The 14266-nt window shown below is 40.8% G+C and overlaps 1 protein-coding gene across 1 annotated transcript in view; it reads left to right on the top strand.

The window, feature by feature from the left end:
- The window catches only part of NBAS (NBAS subunit of NRZ tethering complex), a 339918-nt gene that overhangs the window by 80155 nt on the left and 245497 nt on the right, over window positions 1-14266 (top strand). Inside the window, exons 13-16 of the mRNA XM_045807103.2 lie at window positions 8906-8969; window positions 9849-10042; window positions 11450-11707; window positions 12424-12549. Coding sequence (XP_045663059.2) covers window positions 8906-8969; window positions 9849-10042; window positions 11450-11707; window positions 12424-12549 — 642 coding nt within the window. The remainder of the gene's footprint in view (window positions 1-8905; window positions 8970-9848; window positions 10043-11449; window positions 11708-12423; window positions 12550-14266) is intronic.

Raw genomic sequence — 14266 nt, forward strand, 5'->3', positions numbered from 1 at the left:
GTCATCTGCGAAGAGAGACATTTTGACTTCTTCTTTGCCGATTTGGATACCTTTGATCCCTTTTTGTCGTCTGATTGCTGTTGCAAGGACTTCTAGTACTATGTTGAATAATAGTGGCGAGAGTGGGCATCATTGTCGTGTTCCTGATCTTAAGGGAAAGGCTTCCAGCTTTTCCCCATTGAGAATAATATTTGCAGTAGGCTTTTCATAGATGGTTTTTATGAGATTGAGAAATGTACCCTCTATCCCTACACTCTGAAGGGTTTTAATCAGGAAAGGATGCTGTATTTTGTCAAATGCTTTTTGGGTATCAATCGAGGGATCATATGGTTCCTGAGTCTTTTCTTGTTGATATGATGTATCATGCTGATTGATTTGCGAATATTGAACCACGCTTGCATCCCAGGTATGAATCCCACTTGATCATGATGGATAATCCTTTTAATGTACTGTTGGATTCTTTTTTTTTTTTTTTTTTTAAGATTTTATTTTTATTTATTCGACAGAGATAGAGACAGCCAGCGAGAGAGGGAACACAAGCAGGGGGAGTGGGAGAGGAAGAAGCAGGCTCATAGCGGAGGAGCCTGATGTGGGTCTCGATCCCAGAACTCCGGGATCACGCCCTGAGCTGAAGGCAGACGCTTAACCGCTGTGCCACCCAGGTGCCCCAACTGTTGGATTCTATTAGCCAGGATGTTGTTGAGGATTTTGGCGTCCATATTCATTAGGGAAATCGGTCTGTAATTCTCCTTTTTGATGGGGTCTTTGCCTGGTTTGGGGATCAAGGTAATATTGGCCTCATAGAATGAGTTTGGTAGCTTTCCTTCTGTTTCTATTTTTTGAAATAGCTTTAGGAGAATAGGTATTATTTCTTCTTTGAATGTTTGGTAGAATTCCCCAGGAAAACCATCCGGGCCTGGAGTTTTGTTATTTGGAAGGTTGTTTATCACTGATTCAATCTCTTCATAATTAATTGGCCTGCTTAAAAAATCAGTTTCTTCCTGTTTCAATCTTGGTAGTTTATAGGTTTCCAGGAAGGATTCCATCTCTTCCAGATTGCTTAGTTTATTTTCATATAGCTGTTGATAAAAATTTCTAATAGTCCTTCCAATTTCAATGGTGTTCGTCATGACCTCTCCTTTTTCATTCATAATTTTAATAATTTGGGTCCTTTCTCTTTTCTTTTGGATAAGTCTTGCCAGTGGTCTGTCAATTTTATTGATTCTCTCAAAGAACCAGCTTCTAGTCCTGTTGATCTGCTCTACTGTACTTCTGGTTTCTGATTGATTGATTTCTGCTCTAATTTTGGTCAACTGCTTCCTCATGAGTGGATTAGGCCTGTCCCTCTGTTGCTGTTCCAGCTTCTTGAGGTGAGAATATAAAAACTGCATTTTAGATTTTTCTATTCTTTTGAATGAGGCTTGGATGGCTATGTATTTCCCCCTTAGGACTGCCTTTGCAGTATCCCATAGGTTTTGGACCATTGTGTTTTCATTCTCGTTGGTCTCCATAAATTGTTTAATTTGATTTTTGACTTCCTGGTTTATCAAGTCATTCCTGAGCAGGATGGTTCTTAGTCTCCAAGTGTTTGAGTTTCTTCCAAATTTTTCCTTGTGGTTGAGTTCCAATTTCAGAGTGTTGTGGTCTGAGAATATGCAGGGGATAATTTCAGTCTTTTGGTATCAGTTGAGACCTGTTTTGTGTCCCAGAACGTGGTCTATTCTTGAGAATGTTCCATGGGCATTAGAATAGAATGAGTGTTCTTTGGTTCTGGGGTGTAGTGTTCTATATATATCTATGAGGTCCAACTCGTCAAGTATGGCGTTCAAAGCCTTTGATTCTTTGCTTAGTTTTTGCCAGGGTGTTCTGTCTATTTCTGATAGTGGAGTGTTGAGGTCCCCTACTATTAATGTATTTTTATCTATATGTCTCTTTATTCTGGTTAAGAGTTGGCTTGTGTATCTTGCTGCTCCCCTTTTGGGGGCATATATATTTATAATTGTCATATCCACTTGTTGAATACTTCCTTTAAGAATAATATAGTGCCCTTCTGCATCTCTAACTATAGTCTCTAGTTTAAAATCCAATCTATCTGATATGAGAATTGCTACCCCAGCTTTCTTTTGAGGTCCATTTGCGTGAAAGATGGTACTCCATCCCCTTACTCTCAGTCTGAATGCATCTTTGGGTTCGAAATGAGTCTCTTTTAGACAGCAAATGGATGGGTCATTTCTTTTTATCCAATCTGCAACCCTGTGGCGCTTTATGGGAGCATTTAAGCCATTCATATTGAGACTGAATCCTGAGAGATACGATTTTAATGATGCCATGTTGCCAGTAAAATCTTTGTATTGGTTGTGACTTTCTGTTCTGTATCACTCTTGGGGCCTTTTTACCTTTATAGAACCCCCCTTAATATCTCCTGTAGGGCTGGTTTCGTGGTTACGAAATTGGTCAATGACTGGCGATTCTGAAATGTCTTTATATCTCCATCAATTCTGAATGACAGCCTTGCTGGATAAAGGATCCTTGGCTTCATGTTTTTCTCTGAAAGAGCTTTAAAAATGCTCCCCCAACCTTTCTCTCATTCCAGGTCTGTGTAGACAGGTCTGACGTAATTCTGATGCCTTTGCCTTGGTACGTGAAAAATTTCTTTGCCCTGGCTGCTTTCAATACTGTATCCTTGGATCTAATATTTGCGAATTGGACTCTGACGTGACGTGGCGTAGGTTTGTCGTGGTTGAGCTTGGGAGGGGTCCTCTCTGCCTCTTGGACACGAATGTTTGTTTCCCTTGCTAGATTAGGGAAGTTTTCAGCTACAATTTGTTCAAATATCTCTTCTAGACCTCTGTTTTTCTCCACCCCCTCGGGGATGCCGATAATTCTAACGTTGGACCGTTTCATTGAGTCAGTAATCCTCCGTAACCTACATTCGTGGGCATGGATGTTTTTAAGACCAGCTTCTATTTTCGTTTTTTCCTCTATTAACCCATCCTCCAATTCACTAACACGTTCCTCTGCTTCGGTGACCCTGGCCCTCAGAGCCTCTAGTTTTGTCTGCATTTGGCTCATAGAATTTTTAATTTCTGTCAGATTCACTCTCATTTCTGTCCTTAGGGATTCTATATTCTCAGTAACCTTTTTGTTAATACTTTTTTCAATTCTACTTATCATTTTGACCATCGTTAGTCTGACTTCCATTTCTGATAATTTGGTTACATCCATATCTATTATTTCTGTGGCAGAGGCCACAGACTCACTGTCTTTTCTTCGCTGGCGGGGGGGGGGGGCTTCTCCTTCTTGTCATTCTGATGAGGAGAGGTTGCGGGGTTGTCCAGAACCCAAATTATTGCCTGGTTCCCAGGCTGTGCCCCTTGTTTTATAGGGATCTTTGGGGATGTGGGCTTCTTTAAAGATTTTATTTATTTATTTATCTGAGAGAGAGAGACAGACAGCAAGAACGGGAACAGAAGCAGGGGAGTGGGAGAGGAAGAAGCAGGCTCCCAGCGGAGGAGGCCCATGAGGGACTCCTTTCCTGAACGCCAGGATCACGCCCTAAGCCGAAGACAGGCGCTCAATGACTGCGCCACCCAGGCGCCCTGGGTTGTGGGCTTCTTGATTTTTCTGCCTGCCTTCTGTGTTCTGGGGGAGGGGCCTTCCGCGCTGATACTCAGGCAACCCTGTTTGGGTAGAGTCTCCGTGTCCCCTGCGAGGGGGGATGGGGATGGGCATGCTGTGAGCTGGTATTTCCAGGCCTTTGTTCTCTGGGGCTTTCCCTGGCGGTTTGCTGTGCCTCTTCTGAGAGTCAGAGCAGCAGCGGCCGAATCCCAGCCTCTGTCTCAGAACAGAGGGATTGCGGCCCATTCTCCACTGATGTTCTGGCCACTTTAACTCCGTTACTGTTGGTGCTGCTCAACCGTGCAGCGTCCCGGGATGGGCGCCCCACACCCGGCATCCCAGCCCTCACTTCCAGGGCCGGCACATCTCTGTCCTTTGTGTTTCTAACGCCGCCAGCCACCCCGCGTGCTCCTGTTTCTCCGGGTCTCAGTCTATTTCTGGTGAGCACACCGGGATTCCGGAGTTCCGTGAGAAGCCTGGTGGTGCGCGCACCCAGTTCAGGGTCTTAGTCTGCTGTTTCGCGGGTGCCGACCGCGAGTCCGCCCGCTCTCCCGTGCAGGCGGCTCCCTCCCCCTTCCGTTTATCTTCCGATATCTGTGCACAGTTTCATGGCTCCCCGCTTCGTACCTCAATACTCAGCGCTGGAGATGTTCATTTGTAGAGATCCAGATGCGTCTTCCTGCGTCTCAGGCTGATTCCGTGGTTGTTTAAGCTGGTCTGGTACCTATCCAGCTCGACTCAGGGGCCCGGCTGAAAAAGGGGTCCCCTACTCCTCCGCCATCTTAACTCCTGTAAGTGTATTCTTAGGACATTCTCCTCTGGGCTGCTGCTACACCATGAATTGGGGACACTTCAGGCTGTTTCAGACACAAGGTAGCATGTCCTACAAAGCAGAGTGACATGGAGGTTACTTCTCTGACTATCTCAACGTGGTACCAGGAATGAGTACCCCTGGGGTGCATTCACAGGGGTCGTTGGTTCTTGGTGATCCTGCTCTCAAAGTACCAGGCTACAGAGTGTGTATCAGATGGCGTAAAGCATGGCCGGATCACGGGTCCCCTCATAGATAGAGTTTTTAGGGTTGAAATGTGGTAAGTCTGGTGGAGTTTGAATAGTATGGGGGAAGCAGTGGGAATATCAGCGTTTTGGGGGGTGGGGAGGTACCTCTTAATCCCCTTTACCTATTTTTGCCTCCCCCCCACTCCTACAACTACCACTTTATTCTCTGTATTTATGAGTCAGTTTATATTTTCCTCCTTTGTTTTGTGTTTTAGATCCCTCTTATAAATGAAATCGTATAGTATTTGTCTTTCTTTGTCTGACTTTCTCCACTTATCATAATACCCTCAAGGTCCATACATGTTGCCATGCAAATGGCAAGATCTCATTCTTTTGTATGGCCGAGTAATATTCCATTATATGTATATACCACATCTTTTTTACCTCCTGTGTGAGTGGAAACTGGGTTGCTTCCATATCTTGGCTGTTGTAAATAATGTTGCAGTGAACATGAGGGTTTATATATCCCCTCAAATTAATGTTTTTCTTTTTTTCTTTGCTTTCTTTCATTTTCTTTCTTTCAGGCTTTCATAGCCTGAAGCAGAGCTAAGTTTGGAATTTTGTTTGGGGCTTCTTTCTTAAATATACTATGCAGATAATGTCATCAGACTCCCACATATTGTGAAGTTAAACATTTAGCTCACGCATCTAGAATGAATCTGCTAGGCGTACTGCAAAGGCAATAGCATATAAGTAGTTGGGTGTATATCCCGGAGGATTTAAAACAGATACTCAAACAAATACATTTACATACATGTTTGAGCAGCACTATTCACAACAGCCAGAAGTGGAAAAAAACTCAAATGTCCATTAATGGAAGGTAAATACCTACAACAGAATTCAGTCGTGATAAATACATACAATAGAATATTATTCAGCCATAAAAATGAACGCACTACTGATACATGTTATAATGTAGATGTACTTTGAGAACATTATGCTACTTGAAGGAAGCCAGACACAAGAGGTTACGTGTTATATGAATTCCTTTATAGGAAACATCCAGAATAGGTAAATCGATTTGAGGCAGAAAGCAGATTGGTAGGGGCTGAGGGGAGGGGAAGTGGGAAGTAACTGCTTACTGGGTTAGTGGTTTTATTTTGGATTGATAGAAATGCTTGGAAACTAAAAGAAAGTGACAACACGGTGAATATACTAAATGTCACTGAATGCTCATTTTAAAATTGTTAATTTACATTATGTGAATTTTAGTTCAATAACAACAGAAATGACTTTGTGAACCCTCATTTCCCCCAGAACACCAAGACAAGCAAAAATGCAGATCATGAGAACTGATATTCTGTGCTTTACATAAATGGACCTACTTTTTTTTTTTCTTTTTTAAGATTTTATTTATTTTAAAACATGAGTGGAGGAAGGGGCAGAGGGATAGAATCTTCAAGCAGACTCTCTGCTGAGTGCAGAGCCCCATGCAGGGCTCAATCCTATGACCCATGAATGAGATTATGACCCGAGCTGAAACCAATAACCAGATGCTTAACTGACTGAGCCACCCAGGCACCCCCTGACCTACTTTTTTTCCTGAATAATTGAGTACTTTGTTAACGTTTTATGTACTGTTTTTTATTTTTTAAAAATTTTTAATTAATTAATTAATTTTTTTAACCTTTTGTGTACTGTTGTTCATGTTGTATTCTCTGACTGGAATGTCTTCCTCCACCCATGTTCCGTGCCCAGGTTTTGTCCAGTTTTATAGTACCAAGTGTAGCACTTTCTTTATACCCTCTTCGTGTTTCTTAATCCTATATTCAAAATGATCTCTTCATTCTCTGATACCCTTGGTGCTTTTATCTATACCTCTTTTTGGGTAGTTCTCGGATTTGAACTTGAGCTTAGTTCTCAGATTTGAACAGTTAATTTTATCTGTTTCTTAGCTCTCTGCCTGCTCTAGTTGTGGGACCTACAATATCTGATTTCTTTTCCCTCTTTTACAGTGTAAGTGCACAGTATTCATTGACTAAATAGCAGAAGAAACCACACTTTTTAGAGGGTGTGGGAATATTAGTACTATGTCAACTAATTTTCCTATAGCTTAGGCATTCTAATTAGAGTGCAAGGATTTAAAAGATTAATTAATTCACTTATTCAGCACTTAGCTACTATGACAGGTGAGCACCATGATGGATCTGGGAATATGAGGATGACTGACAAAGCTGTGGATGCAGAAGAACAAATCTTTACCTTGTGTTTAGAAATTGAAATTACAAGAGACACCCATTATTTAAGCCATCTGCATGGAACAGTCGAGTCCCAAAGTGTCTGGAGACTGACCCCCATAGACTAGTACTGCTCCTTCTCATCATTAGCTTGGATGAAGACAAGCCCGCCTTGAATTCTCAACGTACTTATGCCCCTTCGAGGATTTCTTTTGAAATTTTTTTGATCTTGCTAAATTTCATTGTGATCTATATGTACATAAATTTACCCAAGGCTGAATTATCAGTGTTGTTGCTTGTGGGACTTGAAGCTTTACTCCCTACTCCCCTAGTGTACTTCAGATGTCAGAAGGGATTCACACATGTCATCATATAAATCAATGGTGGCGTGCATGTGGTGCTGTGTGCATGTATGACCGATACTTCAGAGGGACTGAAAATGGATGATGTGCCCTACAAATGATCAAATAAGTGTTCAGTTAATTGATTATTTTCACTAATATATACCTTCTGGTGTTCTAAGTCTTTGAAAGTTAATTATCTTTTTTATGATAGAGTAAACCAGGACAGTCTGTTTCTTCCTTTTGTTATTTATTTAAATAGGCTTTTATGGTAATTTTTTGGATAAAGTTTAAAGAATTATATCTTTTATTCTCAGGGACTGCTTTGAGTGATTTATCGTAGTAGTGAGATCAGGAAGTTCTTTTAGGCCATGGAAAGAAGTATTAATTTTCATACTCTAAAGGGTTAGCCACTGAGAAATTGTTAATAAGACATATATGCTTGTTCTGTTACATTAGATGAAAAAGCATATTTTGACTAAATGTAGCATTACTTTTTTTAGGCTTATGATTTCAGATAAATAGCGAAATGAGTTTTTGCTGGCGTTTTCCCATAATGTTAAAATTCTGAAGATGAAATAATTAACAATGAGCCAAGAGGGTGTCTGTCAGTGCCTTAATCTCAATTGTTTTTTGATATTTGAGATTCTAGATAGTGGGCATGACATTATGGTCCATGAAATTAGAATATGAATAGCTGCAACATGGACGGGACTGGAGGAGATAATGCTAAGCGAAATAAGTCAATCAGAGAAAGACAATTATCATATGGCTTCACTCATTTATGGAACATAAGAAGTAGGAAGATCGGTAGGAGAGGAAAGGGAAGAAGAAAGGGGGGCTAAACAGAAGGGGGAATGAACCATGAGAGACTATGGACTCTGGGAAACAAACTGAGGGCTTCAGAGGGGAGGGGGTGGGGGAATGGGATAGGCTGGAGATGGGTATTAAGGAGGGCACGTATTGCATGGTGCACTGGGTGTTATACGCAAGTAATGAATCATGGAACTTTACATCAAAAACTAGGGATGTACTGTATGGTGACTAACATAATAAAATATATTATTATAAAAAAATAAAACAATAGAAACTTGGAAAAAAGAAGAATAGGAATAGATCAAGTTTGAGAACTGCATGTTTATAATTTTTTACTTAGTAAATTTTTAGTCCTAGGGAGTTAGAACTGGAGATAACATGGGGATTGCAGAGTCCTGTCTCAGAGCTAGACAGCTCAAGGCCTGGAGGGGTCACTCAGCTTACAAGTTGTAGGGGTAGGACTCGCATCCAGGCCGGCGTTATTTACAACAGCATAGCTATTCTCCTCCCAGAATACAAGTGTGTGTGTGTGTGTGTGTGTGTGTGTGTGTGTGTGTGTGTGAGAGAGAGAGAGAGAGAGAGAGAGAGGGTGCAGAACTGTGAGTGTATCTTGCTCTCATTTGTATTAATTGGATACTCACTATCTTACTGTTCTCATGCATGCTGTTTTCTTCATTACATTGAGTCACAGTAGTTGCATGTGTACATTTTAAGTGTAAGAACAAGATTATCAAGAGGAATAGATTTCAGCTAGGTGTAATATAACTAAGAGATCGAAGGAAAGCATCATTTCCATATTTTTTTATTTCAAAAAATCCATAGTTCTTGATGATGTTCTCATGATTTTCTTACATTGTTGACTCAAGAAGTCCTGTGCATATTTTTCATATTTAGCCAGGCTATGATGACCTTAATCCTGATTGGAGACTTTCTATTGAGAAGAGAAAAAAAATCAAAGGTGAGTTGTATGAGATAAGATAATTAAAACCTTATGGGACTATTATTGTATAATAAAAGTGCTCTTTGGATGATATATGTAGGGGACGAAAAAAGATCTTTTTCTTTTTACTCTCAAAGGTCTCTGGCTGAGGCCCTGTAAAATTAGATTGACACAAACAGATTAACAGGAGAAAAACAGAAGTTTCTAGCGTGTATATCGAGCTTATACGTGGGAGTACCCAGAAATGAGTTACTACAAGGGTTGTTTGGAAATTGGGCTTATTTATACAGCATCTTGGCAAAGGAACAATAACATTGTTAAGAGAAGTGACAAGACAAAGAAAAAGAACTTTGGGTTTCTCAAATTTCTTTATCTTAAAAGATTTATGTTCAAGTGGCATATTTTGAGGTGGTGATTCTGATCTCCTTCACAAGTTTAAGAGGAAATCAGCTTTGAAAACTATTGTATGTCTTTCTTAAATTTTTATTAAGAGTATAATTCTCTCATGTTGCTTGTCTGAAAAAGGATATATGAACATTTTCTAAAGCCTTTTATAACCCTTATGATATGTATACTTTTGCACTCACCAACCTTTCAGCTTACTCTGTTGAAAGTGGTGATATTATCTGTATATTCTTCATTTTTTAAGTGGAAAGACTTACAAATACTTACTCCTGCATCCTTAGAATTTTGGACTTTGGTAAATTGTTGGAGCTTAGATGTTTGTTAAATAAATTACCTTTTTGTAAAAATTTGGGTGATGTCTTACAATTTATTTTTTCTTATTTAACGTGTTTAGGACCCAAATATGATTTTTAAATTGATCTTTGGACTAAATGTGTTGTATTTAAGCCACATTGGCGGCTGGACTTGTATTGATTTCTATTTCTCCATTAGATAAAGAGTCCTTTTACCCACTGATAGATGTAAATTGGTGGGCAGCCAACGCAGTGACTTTGGCTCGTTGCTCTGGTGCTTTGACTGTTTCATCAGTGAAAACTTTGAAGAATTTACTGGGAAAATCCTGTGAGTGGTTCGAACCATCACCTCAAGTCACTGCTACCCATGATGGAGGATTTTTAAGTTTGGAGGTAATGCTTTCCCTTTTAGAGCAGCTGGTGTGTTGGAAAGTAAACATTCATTTCCCCAAACATCTAAACACCTGATTTTAATGTAAATTTATGTTTTTAATGATGTCTGTCCATTTATTTATTTTTATTGAAGTGCGGCTATTTGATTTTTAAATTTTAGCTATTCCATTATCTAATCTTGTCCTTAAGAACAAAAACCTGTGATTGGAATCAGAGATTGAGTGCAGTATAAGAAAGATCTATTGTTTAGCCAATTAAAAAACTTGCATTGGAAGACTGAAGACAATGGAGTCATTTTGTTCTTTGTAAAGCATTTTTTCTTCACTGGCATGATAGTTTTTTTTTTCTATTTCTTAGATTAGACATCTTAAAATGTAAAAGGTATTTCTACTTAAATATGGTTTTTAACAAACAGTTTTCTATGAAGTTGGGGAACTTAAAAATTCTGGGGCGCCTGGATGGCTCAGTGGTTAAGCATCTGCCTTCAGCTCAGGGCGTGATCTCGGCATTCTGGGATCGAGCCCCACATCAGGCTCCTCCGCTGGAAGCCTGCTTCTTCCTCTCCTACTCCCCCTGCTTGTGTCCCCTCTCTCGCTGGCTGTCTCTATCTCTGTCAAATGAATAAATAAAATCTTTAAAAAAAAAAAAATTCTGATTCTTTTTAGTAAAGAAAGCTTGTTTGTCTCCTGTCAAAAGACTTGAAAATGGAGGCTAGTAATCTAAAATTGTGTTTTGGTCATTAAAAATTCTTATTCTAAGCCTTTCAAGGGTAAGGACCTTTAATAACTTTCACTTCAGTGCAGATTCACAAGTATTTTTTACCTCAAAGTTTGTTACTGAGTCTACAGATGTTATTTAAAGAGAACCGTGGCTTAAAATTGAAGCCAACTCTATTAAATGTAGGAATGAAAGTTATCTTTAACAGTCAGGCTTTCAGACTCAGAAGTTTGTGAAGCTGTTAGACATTTTCTTTTTAAAAAGGGAGGGAGGGCAGCAGAGCTATTCTCAGTAAAGCAAATAAATACCTTCATGTTTGTTTTCTAAATAGATGAAAAAATTCTGTTTCTCTGCAGCAGGTACAAAAATATCAAAAGTGAAGTAATTAGCATTCTTTTTATTTTCCTAAAATAACTGCCAGACATATATTTGGAAGATCATATTAATGAGCCATTAGGAAAACAGGGTTTAGTTTTGGAGATTTGGAGCCAGTAAGGCAGTGGATACTTCTGGAGCTGTTGATGTGTGTGCTGTTTGTTTTTGGGCTCCTCTGAAGTCTGCTCTCTGTCTTCATCGTGTGGCTCATGTCATACATCGAACCAGAGTAGACTGAAAAATACTTTTCTCATGGACCCTAGAGCTTGTCTTGAGTTCCTCACTACTGACTTAGCATCTCCTTTTTCAATTTAGTGTGAGATTAAACTTGCCCCCAAACGATCTCGTTTGGAGACTCGGGGTGCAGACGAAGATGAAGGGGAAGAGGATTCTGATTCTGATCAGGAGGTATCTGCCAAGGCTCGCTACTTCGGCTACGTAAAACAGGGCCTGTATCTGGTGACGGAGATGGAGCGCTTCGCACCTCCACGGAAACGCCCGCGAACCATTACCAAAAACTACCGCCTCGTGAGTTTGCGCTCCACGACTCCGGAGGAGCTTTATCAGAGGAAGGTGAGGGAGCATCCTATCGCTATCAGAGTTCACAGGCCTGCAGATTTTATTTCAGTGAGAAAAAACTAATTTTTTAATACAGAAATTTAAAGAGGGACGGCCCTATCATTGATATGTTAGAAATATCAGTAGGATAGAGCTTTTGAAAATAGTGCTGGCTTTTGGGCCTGAGGAGTCAACATGAGAACAGTGGAGGAAAGATGAATTCGCTTACTGTCCACTTGTGGCTTAGCCGGGTCTCTGTTGCCCTTCACGGGGCCTTCAGCTCTGACCTTATCGTTGTTAAGTGCGGCTGTCTGCTCAGACCACACGTGGTGAGGGAAGAAATGCAGGCTTGCTTTCCGGTCAGGGTTTGCTTGGGAAGCAGATTAAATCCACCCCGAGCATCCTAGTCGTTTGTGTTGTTCCTGCAGCGTCCCGGGTGGGCCCTGGACTCGGAGTCAGGCTGTTGGCACTCCTTTCCTGGTTTTGCCTGTTTTACTCTATAAATGTGGGCATTTCAGCTGTCGCTCAGCTTTCTGTTGAGTGTGGAAAGAAACACTTGCTCTATCTGCCCCTAACAGGTCCGTGGGCTTTGGGTGCCACTGTGCACATGAGAAGAGTTAGTGCGTCACATGCTAAAGGTTAAGGGGTCATCCTCATCCATCACATCATTACAGTGACACTGTGGACGATTCAGTAATGTAACGTTCCTGTTCCCATTTCCTTGTCCTAAGATTGAAAGTGAAGAATATGAGGAAGCCTTGTCTCTGGCTCAGACCTATGGCCTGGATACTGATCTCGTGTATCAGAGGCAGTGGAGGAAGTCTGCGGTCAACATTGCTTCAATTCAGAATTACTTGGTATGTTTAAATATTTTGGTAACATGGTAAAATTCAAATGTATGGATATATATATATTTGATTATTGGGCTTCATATTGGAGCATTTTATATTGCTGACATTTCTAAAGCTGAAGCGTGTTTTAGTCAAAGCAGAGAAGTTATCTTTTATCTGGTTGCCTTGGCCTTGCAGCTGAAGTTTGGTGCTGAAGATGTGTGAACAGATACTCACTGATAAATCAGCTAACTGCCTGGTTTTGGCCTAATCCTTTCTCTTCTTCTACCTCAATTACCTTTCTTCGCCTCTTTCATTCAGGGTCCCCTCAGGAGCCAGAAACCACCTAGTAATTTGAACAGGGAAAGTTTTAATATGGAGCATTATTTTCTAATGAGATTTGCTATAAAGGGGTAAAGAGAACCCTAAGGAATACCTTAGGGCTGAAGGAGCATACCCAAGGAGGGAACAAACTTGGAAGGGAGGCCTTCTCCCTTGGTCTGTGATTCAGACCTCATTGAACTTTGAAGGACAGGTTGGGGCACATTGGATGGAAGAGTTCTTTGGGATGCCTTAGGCCAGGGCTGGTTCTTAGTTGCCAAGGTTGGCAGGTAGGGAAAGGTGGGATGATGGGCAAGCTGATGCCTATAGCTAGGGTGCGCTGGAAAGCTGAGGTTGGGGGTTGGACAACCTCAGATAAGGAACCATGGCCAGGACTGAAAAGAAAAAGCTCCTAGTATGCAGGTGGGCATAGTCTAGGAAGAACCGCCCCCCCCAGCCCCCGTCAACAGGTGCCTGGGAGATTCACTGGGAAGGAATCTGCCCATGGGAGTAACAGCTGAAATTCAGTGGGAAATTGTGTTCAGCAGGAGTAAGTGGGGAAGCAGGCACTTCTGGATGTCCCCTACATGCATTGCTGGCTGCGAAGCCATGGGAACAAGTTTAGAACCTGAGCATGTTAGGACCAGAAACCAGAGCCTTTCCTCTGCAGTGGCCCTCTAGCACCCTCTCTTGATGGAGCTTGATATTCTGTCGGTTGCAAAATGGAAATGCTGTCCATCCCATGACTGGCAGTGAGGAGAGATTTTGAAGCTGAGAGGCAATAGATAAGTGACACATCAAGTTTGCCAAATTCTCCTTCTTTGTTTAAATCTTAGAGCTGGATTCCTCCTGCTGCCTGGGTTGAATTTGTTACGCAGCCTGTGTATGGGGACCCTGGGCACCTTTGTGAGGGTGCAGTTGGATTTATGGCATGCTTTAAAGAGGGCCTGATTGCTCATGTGACTTTTAGAAGAGGAAAATGCCTTTGCATTTAGGAAGATCTGAGAAATGTTGGGAAAGTTTCATGGTAATTGTTTTCCATAAAAGTCATGTACATGAGTAATTAGAAATAACATAATCTGAAAAAGTTATAAGAAGTTGATGCTTCAACCATTTTGGAAGATAAACTGTTAACAAGTAAGACACTGGAGAAGAGAGAGCATGGGAGATAATGAAATAAAGGAAGAAGAAGTTGCTTGTATTTCTTTTAAAAGATCAGAACACCAAAGCAGTATTATCTTTCTTCTTTTGTGACTCAGGACAGTAAGTTGTGAGTTTATGTATACCCATTCAGGGCTTTTTCTGGAACATAATAAAGGACAATTTTGGTGCCTGAAGGAGCTGACAGGTGTTGAGAGACAAAGCAAGTACATTTTTTTATTGGGAGAAATACTTAATTCAGCTAAATAAATAGGCAGTTAAG

This window comes from Ursus americanus, chromosome 7 (genome assembly GCF_024610735.1).
Source record: "Ursus americanus isolate L20-20 chromosome 7, mUrsAme1.1.p, whole genome shotgun sequence".
NCBI lineage: Eukaryota > Metazoa > Chordata > Mammalia > Carnivora > Ursidae > Ursus > Ursus americanus.